This window comes from Aulostomus chinensis, chromosome 21 (assembly GCF_037954235.1).
Source record: "Aulostomus chinensis isolate RoL2024-O1b breed Wild chromosome 21, RoL_Achi_v1.0, whole genome shotgun sequence".
NCBI lineage: Eukaryota > Metazoa > Chordata > Actinopteri > Syngnathiformes > Aulostomidae > Aulostomus > Aulostomus chinensis.
The window spans coordinates 11,979,152-11,993,708 of NC_141340.1; the positions used below are offsets into that span (position 1 = coordinate 11,979,152).

A 14,557-nucleotide genomic window follows, 5' to 3' on the forward strand; every position below is an offset into this window, starting at 1 on the left:
TGGCGTAGCTTTAGCTTCAAGCTAAACGTGTGGCTGGCTCTGCAGCCTGGAGGCGTAAAGAAGCAGCAGTTTAAAAAACGTCTTTGTGAGCTCAAGGCACTTACTTGTAAGTACAAAACTCACTTTGAGTGAACTATCGCTTGAACAAACCTCTCCCACACTCCCCTTGTGAGCAAGTGTGGACAGACCATTAGCAGATTAATACACACTCCCTGTCCCTGGACGCTGAAGTCCAACTGGAGCTCCCTCTCCCGCCCACTTTCCGGGATATATCCCAGCCCCAAAAACCCACTGCAGCTGCTCCAGTATGGAGAATCCATCGTGCTGTAAACTACCAGGAGCCAGAGAGCTTTCAGCTCCTCCCTGATGGGCCACTCAGCTTTCCACATGAGCTGTGTTTCTGGAGGAGCTTGCCAAGACTGCACCTCATCGTATTCAAGCATCCATTGTTGTGGTTTCTCCTTATTGAGTCGGGTGACGTGACAGGTATCGGATCTGTCCGTCGTGGGTGGTACAACTGCCTGTGAAATTAGTGTTTCTAATAGCTTAAGTATGTGTGCGTCCAAAGGGATTAAAAATTTGAGACAGTTCCACGTGCAAAGCTATTCATCGTGTGTGCTTGGGAAGCAGCACTCACCTAGAGGACATGGTAACAAGAAAAAAAAACAAAACTGTTTTAAATGTTTGTTTGTTTTTTATTTTTCCAAATTCATATGAAAAATTCACCCCTGTATCTTCAAATTACTGCATTTTCACAGAAGGAGCCATTATTTTACACTTAATTTTTGTCACACGTAAAGCTGCCTACTGTATTTTACAGACACTGCGCTGTGGAGTACAGATGAGGTACACAGACACAACCAGTTTCAGTACTATTGGATGTCTCAGGCTGCGAGCCCAGTGGAGCAGCACATTCCTGGCGTTGCATGTTACTGAGTTACCAGTCCCGTTACAGCTGCAGTATGCATACACACACACACACACACACACACACACACACACACACACACACACACAGTAGGGATTCAAATACAACTTTATACATTTTCCAATGATCAACCTTTTCTCTTTTTTTTGGCCTTTATTTCATGGTAATAATGACTCAAAGCTTTCCTGGAGCCCCTGATGCCCTCAGTAAACGTGCTTAACTGTGTGAGTGTTTAACACACACACACACACACACACACACACACACACATACAGATCACACCTCTAACAGGAGAGAAGTGAAGTGGGCATTTGGCAGAGTTTCCATTGTATAATTAACTGGGTAATCTTCAGAGGGACTCTTTCCTTTGTCACACTTTTAGGTACATTAACTGCTTGAACTGGTGTGAATATTTTGTGGTCTTTGTGTGTGTGTGCATGTGTGCGCGTGTGTGTGTGTGTGTGTCTGTGAGCAGTATTCTGATTTTTTTTTTTTCCTAAAAGTAGGGTGGAGCGTCACAGTCTATGTCCTGTGTTCACTTCATTAAAAGGTCTACAGGGAGATTGCAACTGCCTTTCACATCACACACACACACACACACACACACACACACACACCACCTGCATTTCCCATTACACACTCGCAGTTACTCACAACCCACCACACTTCACACTTCAGCTCTCGCACACACACGCATACACACACGCACATGTACAGTACAGACGCCCCCACGTTTCCCTCAAACAAACGTATAACAAAGCATTGTCAAGCATTCACAAGTGCAGATGTGCACATGGCATAAACACAGCATGTGGTCAGAACTCTTTTGGCTTGGATGTCCACTTTGGTGAACAGTTTTGCTGCTGTTAATCACCCACTCATCTGTCACGCATATAAACTCTCTCTCCTACATGCAAACACAGTGAGAACTTTCACCCGTTTGCATTTCATCTCTGCAGTTTCTGGTGCTTTCGTCTGCCCCCATGTCCAACCTGCAGAGAGATCATGTAACACACTAAACAGGCACAGCACACACACCATACCAGGGTAGACCCCCACAGCCAGTAACTGTTTTATGAGTCCTCTGTGTGAGTCTTTTTTCTTTTCTTTTCTTTTTTTTTTGGCAGCCACCAAGGCTCTGTGGCTCCGCCCTCACAGGTTTGTTCACAACAAAGTGTCAGAGTGGTCCGCAGCTTTGGCCCCTCATCAAACAGTCACTGGAGGGTATTTCTGATCACTGGTGACACTTGACCCCCCAGCCGGAGGAGGGCATGGAGACTGGAGCGGTCTGTATCCTCCCTGGGTAGGGTCTAGGAAGGTTGGGGCAGGGGACACGGGGTGGGCGTAGCCAATATACTGCGGGTGCAGGAACTGTCCCTGGTGAGGCATGATCTGAGTGGCCTGCTGGCAGTTGAGAACAGAGAAATTGGTGGGCATGTTGACGAAGACGCTGGCATCGGGGGGCAGGCAGCAGGAGGCCTGGGCCCGCATTAGAGGAGCGGGAGCGGGGCGTGGGGCCGCTGGTGGAGCAGAGGAGCTGGACGATGTGGCTGTGCTGGACTGGCGTGATGATGAACCTCGAGAGGTACCAACACTGGCCATCATTGGGATGGTCTCCAGGAGGCGCCCGCCGCTGGCTCCGCCCCCTGCTGCACCTGCAGCTGATAGCTCCTGCTTGGGTCGGAGACAGCGGCAGCAGCACATAGCGACCACGGAGCCCACCAGGACGAAGGCAACGAACACAGACCCCACGATCAGGAAAGGCACATAGATGGGAACTGCAGGGACAAGAACAATCAAAGTTGAGCCAAAATATTAAGTGGACTATTTAGAGTTATTTTGCTTCTCTGTGCAGGCAAAAAAAAAGAAAAGAAAAGGGGGGGGGTTAGCAGGTTTGGATGAGGGTTAAAAAAAGAAAAGTACACTCCCGGGGAGCCTGGGACTCTCATTAGCAGTTATTAACTTTGTTTTGATCTGTTTTAATCCTCAGCACCCTGTTGTGTCCACAGCCTCCTCGACCCTGCACCCCTGTGTGTGTGTGTGTGTGTGTGTGTGTGTGTGTGTGTGTGTGTGTGTGTGTGTGTGTGTGTATGTGTGTGTGTGTATGTGTGTGTGTGTGTGTGTGCGTGCGTGTCGGTGACATTCTTCAGCACGGCTGCCAGCAGATATTTGTGACCATTCTTTTACTTTTTCGACCAACAGCCCCTTGGAAATGATTCACTCCAGTTGGCTTCTGCTTTAAAAAAAAAGGCTATTAAAGAATGATTTAATGTGCGGTTATTCAGCTCTAAATCAAAGGAGCGAGCTCGTTTCTTCTCACTGACCTTTTAAAAAAAAAACACATCCCACTGGCAACAACGAGCTTGTGTACTGTCCCACTGATCCGAGCATCATTTTCCAGGTGGAATAGCAAAACTTTAGGATCTGTGTTCCAGTCGAAAGGATGCTGGTAAAAATGGGAGCTGATGCGTTTCCCATGCTCGCTCACTCTGACACCTTACAAACACGAGAAGTTACACTACAAGCGATTAGTTGTGTTTTATTGTTCCCACAGGGTGTAGTTATTCAGCTTCCAACGTGCCCGTGTGTTATGAGGTGTAACTGTACGCCAAAGAGGGAGAGAGTTGGCGTTCTGGCTCCAGTTTCCTTTTGTCTTTGGCTTCTTTGAAATCTGCGGCCTTGAGAAAAGTCTTCATGAAAAGCAGCAGGGTATTAAACGAGATTACCGCGCGAAACCTGCTAAGAGCTGGAGGTCAGAGCTTGACTGAGCAGCAGCAGAGGAGGCCGAGGCAGGGTGACACGGAACAAACTAGGACCTTTACCCGTTTCCCTTTGACCTGCGTCAACTTCAGAGGCTGACGTACCTCCCAGCCACACACTTGCCAATAAAGAGGCTTTACCACAACTCCTTCTGTTGGTCTGTTATGACAACATCTAAGTAACAAGAGCAGAAATGTCTCCGGGAACCTTTCGCTACCCTCTTTTCCTACGCTTATATGGATTTGACCTCAACATTTCCACTCCCCTGTCCTGCGTGGATGATGAGGATTTAGAATTGTGTTACTTATCGCTTGTAAATCAGCAATAAAAGCACTTTCAGAGGAGTTTTCTCAGATTCTCTACCAAAAAAACTCAAATCACAAAAGAATTCCAGTCATGAATAAAAGTGTTACTCCAAAGAAATACTGCCGAATACGGAAGCTGACAACCGCCGACCTTGTGATTACCTTTTTATCGCTGTTAGTTTGTGAAATGAGTTATTAGATTGTCCCGAGGTCATAAAATTCTTTTCTTGCGATAATGAGTCAGTTGGCTTTGTCTCAAGAGAGTTTAGTAACACATTTTCTCCAGAAAAGGGAAAAAAAATGTGCTAAATAATTTATCTCAAGCTTCCCCCCCCCCCCCAGGTTGATGCTGACGATTTCCATCACAAATTAATCATCTCAGTTAATTCTCTTTTCTCGAAATCTGGTGTTAATTAACCCAGAATCTTGAGAACATTTAAGTAACAGCTAATTAGCTCATTACAGCGAGGGGACATCAAGTCACCTCATCATCATTTCCTTTATCTCGTGAAATCAAAAGCCCTTTTTCCTGAGATCTCGTCTTAATGAACTCCCAATCTCGGGATGATAAAAGATCTACCTCGTTATGTTGATTATCTCAAGAAAACAAAAGTCAGTTTTCCAGAGATCTCTTAACTAATGATTGAGTCTTGAGATAATCAAAATAATGAGCTAATCAACTCATTAACTCAAGAAAATGTCCTAAGCTAGTTGATCTTGAATTAACAGCATTTAAACAGTAATTGGAAGCTCGGCCTCTCACATCTGGAGGATTCAGTCTCAGGGCTGAATGAAGCCAGGAAGAGAGGAAATGGACAAAAACTCTTTAAAAAACAACAACTTATAAACTGCGTGAGTGTGACTTCCCTCACATGGTGGGTGCAACACCCCCATTGTTCCCTGTCGCTCCTCCACACCTGTCACTGCAGTTGAGCTGCTGCAGTGACAGCATCCCCCCCCACCCCCACCCCTTACCCTCTTATAGGCTCTTGTTTTTTTTGGGGGGGGGGCAGTCTTTGTGGCTGGCTGGCTGGCTGGCTGGCTGGCTGGCCTCACCCTCCTCTCCCTGGAGCATTCTCCTGTTCCTAAATACCATATGTTTCTTCATGTTCAGCACATGAATAATTTCCTGCAGTTTGTATCTTTACCGGCTGATTAATAGGCTGTGAGAGGATGAAGGACGGATCAATGCACGGCCTGAACTGGACTCGGCATGTAAAAAAAGATCACTACTTAGAGGAGGAAAATTGGGATTTTCTTTAAGTTATTTTGGCTGGAGGCCACTGAATGAAATGCATACACCGCTTCCTGCTGTGATAAGGCTCGAGAGAGAGAGAGAGAGAGAGGGAGAGAGAGAGAGAGAGAGAGAGAGAGAGGGAGAGAGAGAGAGAGAGAGAGAAAGAGAGAGAGAGAGAGAGAGAGAGAAAGAGAGAGAGAGAGAGAGAGAGAGAGAGCGCCTCCAGGGAACTATGATAAAGTCCTTTCCCCTCACAGCAGTAAATCTACTTTCACTCACTATAATGGAGCCTCAAGATGATATATTCATTACGGGGAGACAGAGGAGGAAACGCGTGCCTTTGATTTGAAGTCATGAGGCTTTTAGGTGAGAATCCCTGGAAAGCGCGGAGACACCGGAGAGGCTGAAGGAGGAGGAGGAGAAGGAGGAGGAGCTTGGCGACGGCGGAGGAAAGCCTGGTAGCAAATGATACATAACGCGATTTGAGTGTGTGTGTGTGTGTGTGTGTGTGTGTGTGTGTGTGTGTGTGTGTGTGTGTGTGTCTCTCTCTCTCTCTCTCTCTCTCTCTCTCTCTCTCTGTCTGTCTGTCTGTCTGTGTCTCTGTGTGTGTGTGTTTTCTTTTCTTTTTTTATGAACAGAGCTGTCATCGCCTCTGGTGTACCACTGTCCAAGATCCGGTCAAGTCCAAAACTTGATCCCCGTGGGGACAACGTGATGTGAGCCCGGCTTCTCTGCACTGTTCCGGGCCAGAACAAACACAGCTATTTATAAAGGGCAAGCAGCGCGGCACAGTTTGCCATTTGTGAGCGCAGTTAACTGTTTTTGGATGAGTCTGCTGTCTCCTGTGCAGCTGTCGTTGCCAACAGGAGCAGATGAACCTCTGGTGTGTGTGTGTGTGTGTGTGTGTGTGTGGGGGGGGGGGGGGGTAGGTAGAAGGTCCTGTGCGTGCGCCTCGGTGCCACTGCGTCATTGTGCCTTCTCAGACATTTTCAATTAGTTTTTCCACTTTGCATTTTGCAGTATTTCACTCTGAATACTAATGAAGGGGATTCAATTCAAAGGTCACTTGAACATCAAGAGAATCCCAACATCTCTGCATTACTTTATTTATGAAGTTTGGCGTTGACTTAAAGATTTAGCAGGGTTAGAAGACCGCGTCATAAGTCAGTACCTGCCCCGGAGTCCTTGTTCTCCTTGCTGTCTGTCCCGGGCTCTTTAGCCTGCCGGTCGTTGTCGCAGCTGCCCTGGTCAAGCCGTGCGTCCGTGCTGGAGCAGCAGTAGCGCAGGTCGCACTTTCCGCAGCAGATGATCGCGTCTTCTCCGTCAATTTTCTCCGGACACTGGAAACCTTCTTTCCAGGCGCCCTGGGAATCGTGCCAACCGTGGCAATACTCCCCGCTGGCTTTCACGTCGATGATGACCAGGAATAGAGTCACAATCACGGGGACAGACACGGGGAAGCCTCCTCCCCACATCCTGGTCCAGGTACGGAGGCTTTCACTCCCCGCGTGGATCGTGAGGAGAGAGGCGACACGGGACAAGAGAGCGATGAAGGGTGCTGAGGGGGTGAAGTGCGAGGGTAACAACTCGGTTACAGGCTGTCATTGGTGAGGAATCCCGTGCGTAAATAAGTCTCCAAGATTGTTTGCGATCATCCGCGAGGTGAAAGAAATACAGTCGTGCGCGGATTCCAGCGGTGATCCTGGGTGTCTTAAATCCAGTCTGGACACTTTAAATGATCCCCCTTTTCGAGTCCGTTCGAGTCTCCTCTTAAGTCCTCAGATGAGTGTCCACATGGGTCCCGAGGAGAAACCAGCAGCCTGATCCGCGAGCGCACAGCTGCACTCACTCCCGAGCGCCTGCTGCCCCGCGCGCAAACAAAACTTTACAAACTTCTGTTGCGCGCTCTGCATTTTGTAGAGCGTCACAAGTCAGTCAAGCAGGTCCGAGTCAGTCTGGTCCGATTGAGCCAAAAAGAGCAGTGGGTCTTACTTTGAGTCGGGGGGGGGGGGGGGGGGGGGGGGTCAGATGCAAATTCACACCACCTCCAAATCACTGTGACAATAGGCACCAGCAAGACAGAATTATTACCCAGGTACTTCCGGTTTAACCCTTCAAAATAAAAAATTAAAACGACGTAAAATGTGTGGGGTTTTTTTTTGGAGCACTTTAAAGAAAAACACCAATGAATGAAAATTATTTTTAAAAAATGCCTTGCACCAATAAAATATTATTTATAAGATAAATAGAAATATATATGATTTCCACATCTTTGGAGGGAAATCGATATGATTATTCTATTTTATTTTGAAGACTTGGCATTATTTCCGGCACATATTTATATTGCTTGACTGTGCGTGTTTGACACCAGGGATTCCGCCTCTCACCACATTAACAAGGGATTTGCCTCCATCTACTGGAAGTAAGATGTAACTACGTGACCATTTCGTTCACCTCCTTTAAATCACCCATCCATCATCCATCATCATTTTCTTCCACTTATCCTGTTAAGGGTCGCGGGGGGCTGGAGCCTGTCCCAGCAGCCTGTCCCAGCAGCCTGTCCCAGCAGCCTTGAACCTTCTTGCTGTGAGACAATCGTGCCAACTACTGAACCAGCGCGATTCCCTCTTTAATCTATTATTATCAGTAAGACTTTCCATGTTTACAGATCATCTTAAATTTCTATGGGTTAAACTTAAACCTAGATCTTTTATTTACGGTCAAATCATTGGCTCAGTTTTGGTAAAATGCATTTTAACTATTGTCTGGTGATAAAATGTTACACTGGTTGGTCATATATATATAAATATATATATATATGTATATATATATATATATATATTTATATATTTATATATTTATATATATATATATATATATAGTCTGTAGCCCAGAGCTCCCAGTGATGACACAATGTTCATAAAAAGGCCAAAAAAAAATGTCTGACACTTTTCGAAGCAGCTTGGCATGTTGATGCTTCAGGGCGCTTTGATAACCTCAGATGAACAGAGACATTTTATGGTGTTAATATGTATTTTTTTATGACTAAAAACTGGTCACCACTTCCTTCAGTTGTTTGGGAGATTACTGCAATACCTTTTCCTGGGAAACTCCAGCAGCTTTGTGGAACAAAAAACTTCTCAGACCTTCCATTTGTATTTAAGTGAGTAGATAATGACTCAATGTTCCTTTTTGGGTGAACTATCCCTTTAACGCATATTTCCTTTATTTACATGAACACACGAATCACTTCTCACCATTCAGGAGTTAAACAGCAAGGAGGACGGCAAACTGTGACATTCCTCTCCTGAACAGTCGGATTGAGAGGAAAAAATAAAAGGGTACGTTTTATTGGATGACTTTGTCATTGTCATAGCTAAGATAGTCTGTGTTTCACTTTTATAAGTTACAGCCTGCTAAAATACACAGAACTCTTTGTAGGAACCCCCACCCCCCCACCCCCACCCCCATACCCGATGTTTGCGCAGTAGAGGGCAGGGCCTTCCATGCAAATGTTTTCCTCTAGCATGAGTCAGTGTATTAGCTGCCATAAATGTGGCTCAGATCCTGTTGGACGTCAGCACCTGAGTGAACGCCTGCCATGATTTCATTACTCCCTCTATTCATGCTCCATCCTGCAGGTTGTTGTTTTTTTTTATTATTTTTGTTCTGTATAAGTCTGAAAAATCTGTACTTTAAAAAGAAAAAAAAATCCTTGCATCTGTGTCTCACGGACGTTATTCTCCAGACCACAGCATGAACACGGCTGCAGCTTGACTCTAAGAATACTTTGCAATTCCTCACCTTCTTCGCCTTCTAAGTCTTTTTTTCAAGATCTTCAGAAAACACAAAAAACTGGAGACTAAACATCATAAGGAATTGTTTTAGGCAAAAAAAAAAAAAAGTTAAAAAAAGACTTTTATTTTAAGAGGGTGACGAAATGAACGTGTATGGATGTTTCAGGTGGTGCTAACCTGCTGGTTGTCAACATGCCCTTTGACCTCCGAGGCCGTGAGTCGCTGGAGAAAGTTGTAGCGCAGGGTCACTGAGTTGAGTCAAAGGGAATGAATGAACACTTCTTTAATGTTAAACTGATGCATCATCTTCAGTCTAGATATACGTGGCTGGCTCTTTCTGCATTCTGGAGTCAAGTGGGAGTGGGGGGGGGGGGGGTCGACAGCAGAGGCAGAGGTGTGTAGATAAAGAGCAGGAAAATTATGCAAGGATTTATCTCTCCATCCCTATAAAACTCATCCAACTGTAGGGAACCTGAGGATGGACACGGAAGAATAACAACATTCAAATCAACAGAGAGTTCTTCTTTAAACGGTGTTCTACTGTATCATTTCTCTCCCTGTTCCTTACAACATCTGCTCAGGGCTAATGAGGCGGAGCAGCTGATGGAGTCCTGTTCTGAGAAAGCTGGAGGTGAACGCGCTGCCCTCTGCTGGAACCAACCTAGTACTACAGTCAGAACTACAAAACAACAACAACAACAACAACAAAACGCTTCATTTTAGAGAGTAAAGAATATTTCACCTGTATACTGTCTTTACCACCGGCATATTCTTGCAGTATTATGGCGAGTGTGCTGTTTCATATGTCTTGGAATAATAAAAGTGTCTTTAAATAATGCTGTAAGTATTAAAAAACAACTCCACACGTTTACATCATGCTTCAGTTGGTTCTGTATCTAGGGTTTATTACAGGGACACCTAAAAACTTGTAGACTTATTTCTTTAAATACTGCACTTTGCATATATGACCCGTGTCGCTTGTATTTTTGTATGTGTGTGTGTGTGTGTGTGTGTGGGTGTGTGTGTGTTTTAAATATCTTTTGAATTTTCATACCTCAAGTTTGATTTTAGAAAAACACATTCTGGGCAGAAGGCAAAGAATGAATTTCTATGTACAGGGAAAACTTTAATGGCACATATATCAATAAAACTCTGACTTTTGGTTGGCACATTTTTATAGTGGCAATGAACGAGGTTTTCCTTTAAGTTATTGTGAAATCAACGTTGATTGCACAATGTTGCAGCGGCCACAGAATGGCACCATGGTCATAACATCTCACATTTTCATTTTTCTTAATTGTATTTTTCGCCCTCTGAATGCCATATCTCTTACCATGAGGTGATGCACCACAGTTTGATGCCTTTTTATAATATGGGAGATTTTATTTTGTTTTTTAGTGCTTGTGCAAAGTCCAGTGCAGGATAATCTAATCAGACTTGAACTGTCCCATGCACGATTGCTTTTCAGATTTGATAATTATTTGCAGCTTTACAAAGGCCAAATTTCAAAGAAAAAAGGGTTGTGAAAAGCAAAATATGGAAGAAAAGTGTACTTTTGAAAGACTGAGCAAACTTTTTCATCTGGTGTGTGTATTTCCATGTCAGCTCAGCAGACAACATAACTACAGCTTGGAAAAGCCATGAATCCGTCACAGAGGAAGATTTGGCATGTTTTCTGTGTTTGATCAATTTATTTTTAATGAGTAATTTAAGCTGTCAGGACGTAGTGTGTTCACGTTCTACAGGCTGAGAATGAGGGGCAACTTGATCATATTTAGATTTTTTTTCAAAGGGAACTGTGGCCTTGAAGCTGTTGAGCACTTAACTGATGATGACACAGAGGGGGAGATGATTTCCAACAGTGGGACAATCAGAGAACCCACTGCTTGGTGTGTGTATGTGTGTGTGTGTCTGTGTGTGTGTGTGTGTGGTTGCTAACAGACATCAGAATCATAACTGCTGCTAAGCTATCATCATCTTCCTGGCTTCATAAGTCACTTTTCTGGACTTCAAATGTCAGTTTAAGTCTGCCCTGTATTTTTCCTGTCTTTTGTTTAGCGTATCTTTTCATGAACAAGTCCAACAACATACATGATTGATTTATTGACACTAGTGGATATTTTTCCCTGGCAGACCTTGTAATATCTACAGCTTTTTAAAAGATGTGCTTCATTCTTTTACAGCCAATACTGTAGCTATTTAAGCAATACTGGTATCATGGAGGTAGAAAGTTTGTTAAAGGCCGCAGTTATATTATACAAATACATATTGTGTGTGTGTGTGTGTGTGTGTGTATCTATCTATCGATCGATAGATAGATAGATATTTGTGTGTGTAGAGACAGCTCTCAACCTAGAGCTTGCATTCTGACTGTTCAAGGGTCTGGACAGGTGTCTTTCATACAGACAAGTTCAAACAGGTGCCATTAATACAGGTAACGAGTGGAGGAGAGAAGAGCTTCTTAATGAAGAAGTAACAGGTCTGTGAGGGCCAGAGTTCTTGCTCGTTTGCAGGAGCTAACTACTTATTTTCTGCACTGTTATACAAATAAAGTCTTTGAAAATCATGCAATGTGATTTCCTGGATTTTTTTGTTTCTTACATTCTGTCTCTCACAGTTGAGGTCTACCTATGATGAACACTACACCACTACCTCTCTCCTCTTTTTAAGTGGGACAACTTGCAGAATCAGTGGCTGCCAAATACTTTTTTGTCCCACTGTATATATGAGGTATATATGATTTTTTGTGAAGGGGAAATAAAATGGCAGCACGGTGGTGCAGTGGTCAGCACTGTAACCTCACAGCAAGAGGGTTCAGGGTTTCAGCCCCGGCTACAGCACAGGATCTTTCTGTGTGAGTCTCCATGTTCTCCCTGTTCCTGTGTGGGTTCTCTCTGGTACTCCAGCTTCCTCCCACAGTCCAAAGACATCAAGAGAGGACGAGGCTGATTGATACTCTAAATTGACCGTAGGTGTGACTGTGAGTGTGAATGGTTGTCTGTCTCTATGTGTTGGTCCTGTGATGGACTGGCGACCTGTCCAGGGTGAACCCTGCCTTTCGTCCGTAGCTGCTGGGATAGGCTCCAGCCCCCTCGCGACCTGAAATAGGAATAAGCGGAAGAAAATGGATGGATGAAAATATGATAGGATATTAGGAATTTGTAACTTAGTTAGCTATATACATTCCATTGAATTTCTCCTGGGGCTGCAGCTGGATGCAACTTGCTAACTTTGTCATATTATATGGCCTTGACCATGATAGAAGCTTCACTGTACACGTAGCATTAGCTTGTGATGCTAGCATTAGCTTGTAATGGTTGCATTAGCATGTACTGATAGCATTAGTTTGTCATTATAGACTTTGCTTGTAATGGTAGCATTAGTATGTAATCATAGCCTTAGCTTTTGATGCTAGTATTAGCTTGTAAGGGTTGCATTAGCATGTATTGATAGCATTAGTATGTTATGATGGCCTTAGCTAGTAATGGTAGCATTAGTATGTAATCATAGCCTTAGCTAGTAATCGTAGCATTAGTATATAATGATAGCCTTAGCTTGTAATGGTAGCAATAGCTTGTTAAGACAGCAGTAGCTTGAACTTATCTGTGGTCAAAGAACACAACAGACAAACTGGATCCCATGTTTTAACTCTGAATGTTGAGTAAGAACATGTAAAAACCTCTCAGGAATGAGATGAAGAACCTCCTCATGAATTTTAGTTTTTGTTTGTTGCTGGACATTTTAAAGTGAGAATGAATATTCAAAGCTAACATTGTCAAACTGCACAATCTAGCAAAATGTATTCCGTAATTTTATTACTCAGATTTGTAGCTAAAACTCCATCAGTGTCAAGTACGGTCAGAAACAACTTGCTCCATGGTACTTTGTCACTATCATGTGAATATGGTGTCTGTAAAGGGGGGAGTTATACTTTCGCAGTACTGAGGGCAACATGACCGATGGAGGTCCTCAGGCTGCTTTGTTATGACTGTATTCTCTCATTTGGTGGCATTGAAAAGAATGTCAACTCAGCTACAAACTTATCAGCACAACATTCTGTCCACGTCTCTGATCAGGATTTGAGCAACAGACAAGGTCACCTGGTCTTGTTTCCTGTCTGTGTCCCCTCCAGGGCTCCTTAGGACAGAATATATTACTTGTCTTGTTTACCTGATGTTCAGGATGTCCTCCTCATAGTTGTTTTACATTTCACACTTAATTCCAGCTGCTTTTCCTCGTCGTCGTCCTCCTCCTCTTACATCATGTGCTCACTCAGTTTCAACTCATCTCACATATCACAGTTGACTCTGATGCCGCAGTCACTGCAGCACATAATTGTACACTCGAGGTATGAAAGTATTCAGTGATATTGCCACTTCTAGTACATACATGGAACTGCGTAAACTTTCAGGTCAGGATTATGACAAAGGTTTAACAACCTGAGGCTTTAGCTTAACGTAAACTAGAGTTATTCCTTAAGATCCAGGTCTGCTTTTATCTCCTTTCATCATGAATCCGTACACACACACACACTCTCACACACACACACACACACACACACATACACACACACTACGAGGTCTTCACACTTTGCTGGATACGAGTGTGGCCTTGGAAACATTTGTCTTTGGTATGTGTTTAAAGTGGAACCCAGTAAAGTCCAGACATGTTCTGACCGTGAGGAGACGCAACAGAACCCACGTGAAGACTAAATCCTCATATTTTAACATGATCATCGTGTTGTCCAAACATATGTCATTTAAATATAGGAGAAGACTGAGTGGAACAGACTGTGTCAAGATGCCAGAATATGCGCTGCATGGCACACGAAAGTCACCAGGGCATCACATGCATGCGCGAACCGTTTTAGTTTGGGATATCAAATGTCTTTTCCAGGACATACTGTATGGGGGGTTTGACTGTCTCACACTCTTCTCTCCACGCACAGATAAAAGTGCTGCCTCGATCCAGTGAAAGATATATATCATGGCATATCAGCCTCCTTCTGCTTTGAAAGGCTGCCCCAACCTAAACCCGGTTGTGGTTCGTTGACTCAGGTCAACAGCCTTGTGAAGGGCTGGTGTTACGTCAGCGTGTGTCGTTATGTAATGTCAAGTTTTGTGTGCTTTGAAAAGACCAGAGGATGAATGCAAAGATGGCCTACAATCGTGCCGCGCTCTTATTCTCATTCGGTCCTTTTAAAGCTTAGTCAGGTTTTATTGACATAGTGAGCTGGCGGTGAAAGCTGATTGTATTTGGATTTTGCATGAAGGAGCAGCCCGATTCATGCACCATGGTGAAAATACCACTTCCTGCTCCCACTTGGTTCATAAGACAAACACACACGTACTATTTCTGTGCGATGCTCTACAACTTAAATTCAGCTTGTAAATGTCCACAGAACTCTCATGTAACAAGTGAAGTTCGGAAAAAAAATCTGACGATGTGGAGTCCAGTTACAGCACAGTTTGCCACGTCGCCATGGTAACACCATTTAGTGAAAACTAACCGTCTTCACAGACATCCGTCA

General features: G+C 44.1%; 1 protein-coding gene across 1 annotated transcript; it reads right to left on the bottom strand.

The window, feature by feature from the left end:
- Positions 1–706: 706 nt before the first annotated feature.
- Positions 707–7,180, bottom strand: shisa2b (shisa family member 2b). The gene is made up of 2 exons (XM_086191309.1): positions 6,402–7,180; positions 707–2,706 (listed from the first exon to the last, which is right to left on the bottom strand). The coding sequence occupies exons 1-2, from the start codon at positions 6,703–6,705 to the stop codon at positions 2,135–2,137; spliced, it is 876 nt and encodes a 291-aa protein (XP_086047435.1). The 5' UTR covers positions 6,706–7,180; the 3' UTR covers positions 707–2,134.
- Positions 7,181–14,557: the final 7,377 nt, after the last annotated feature.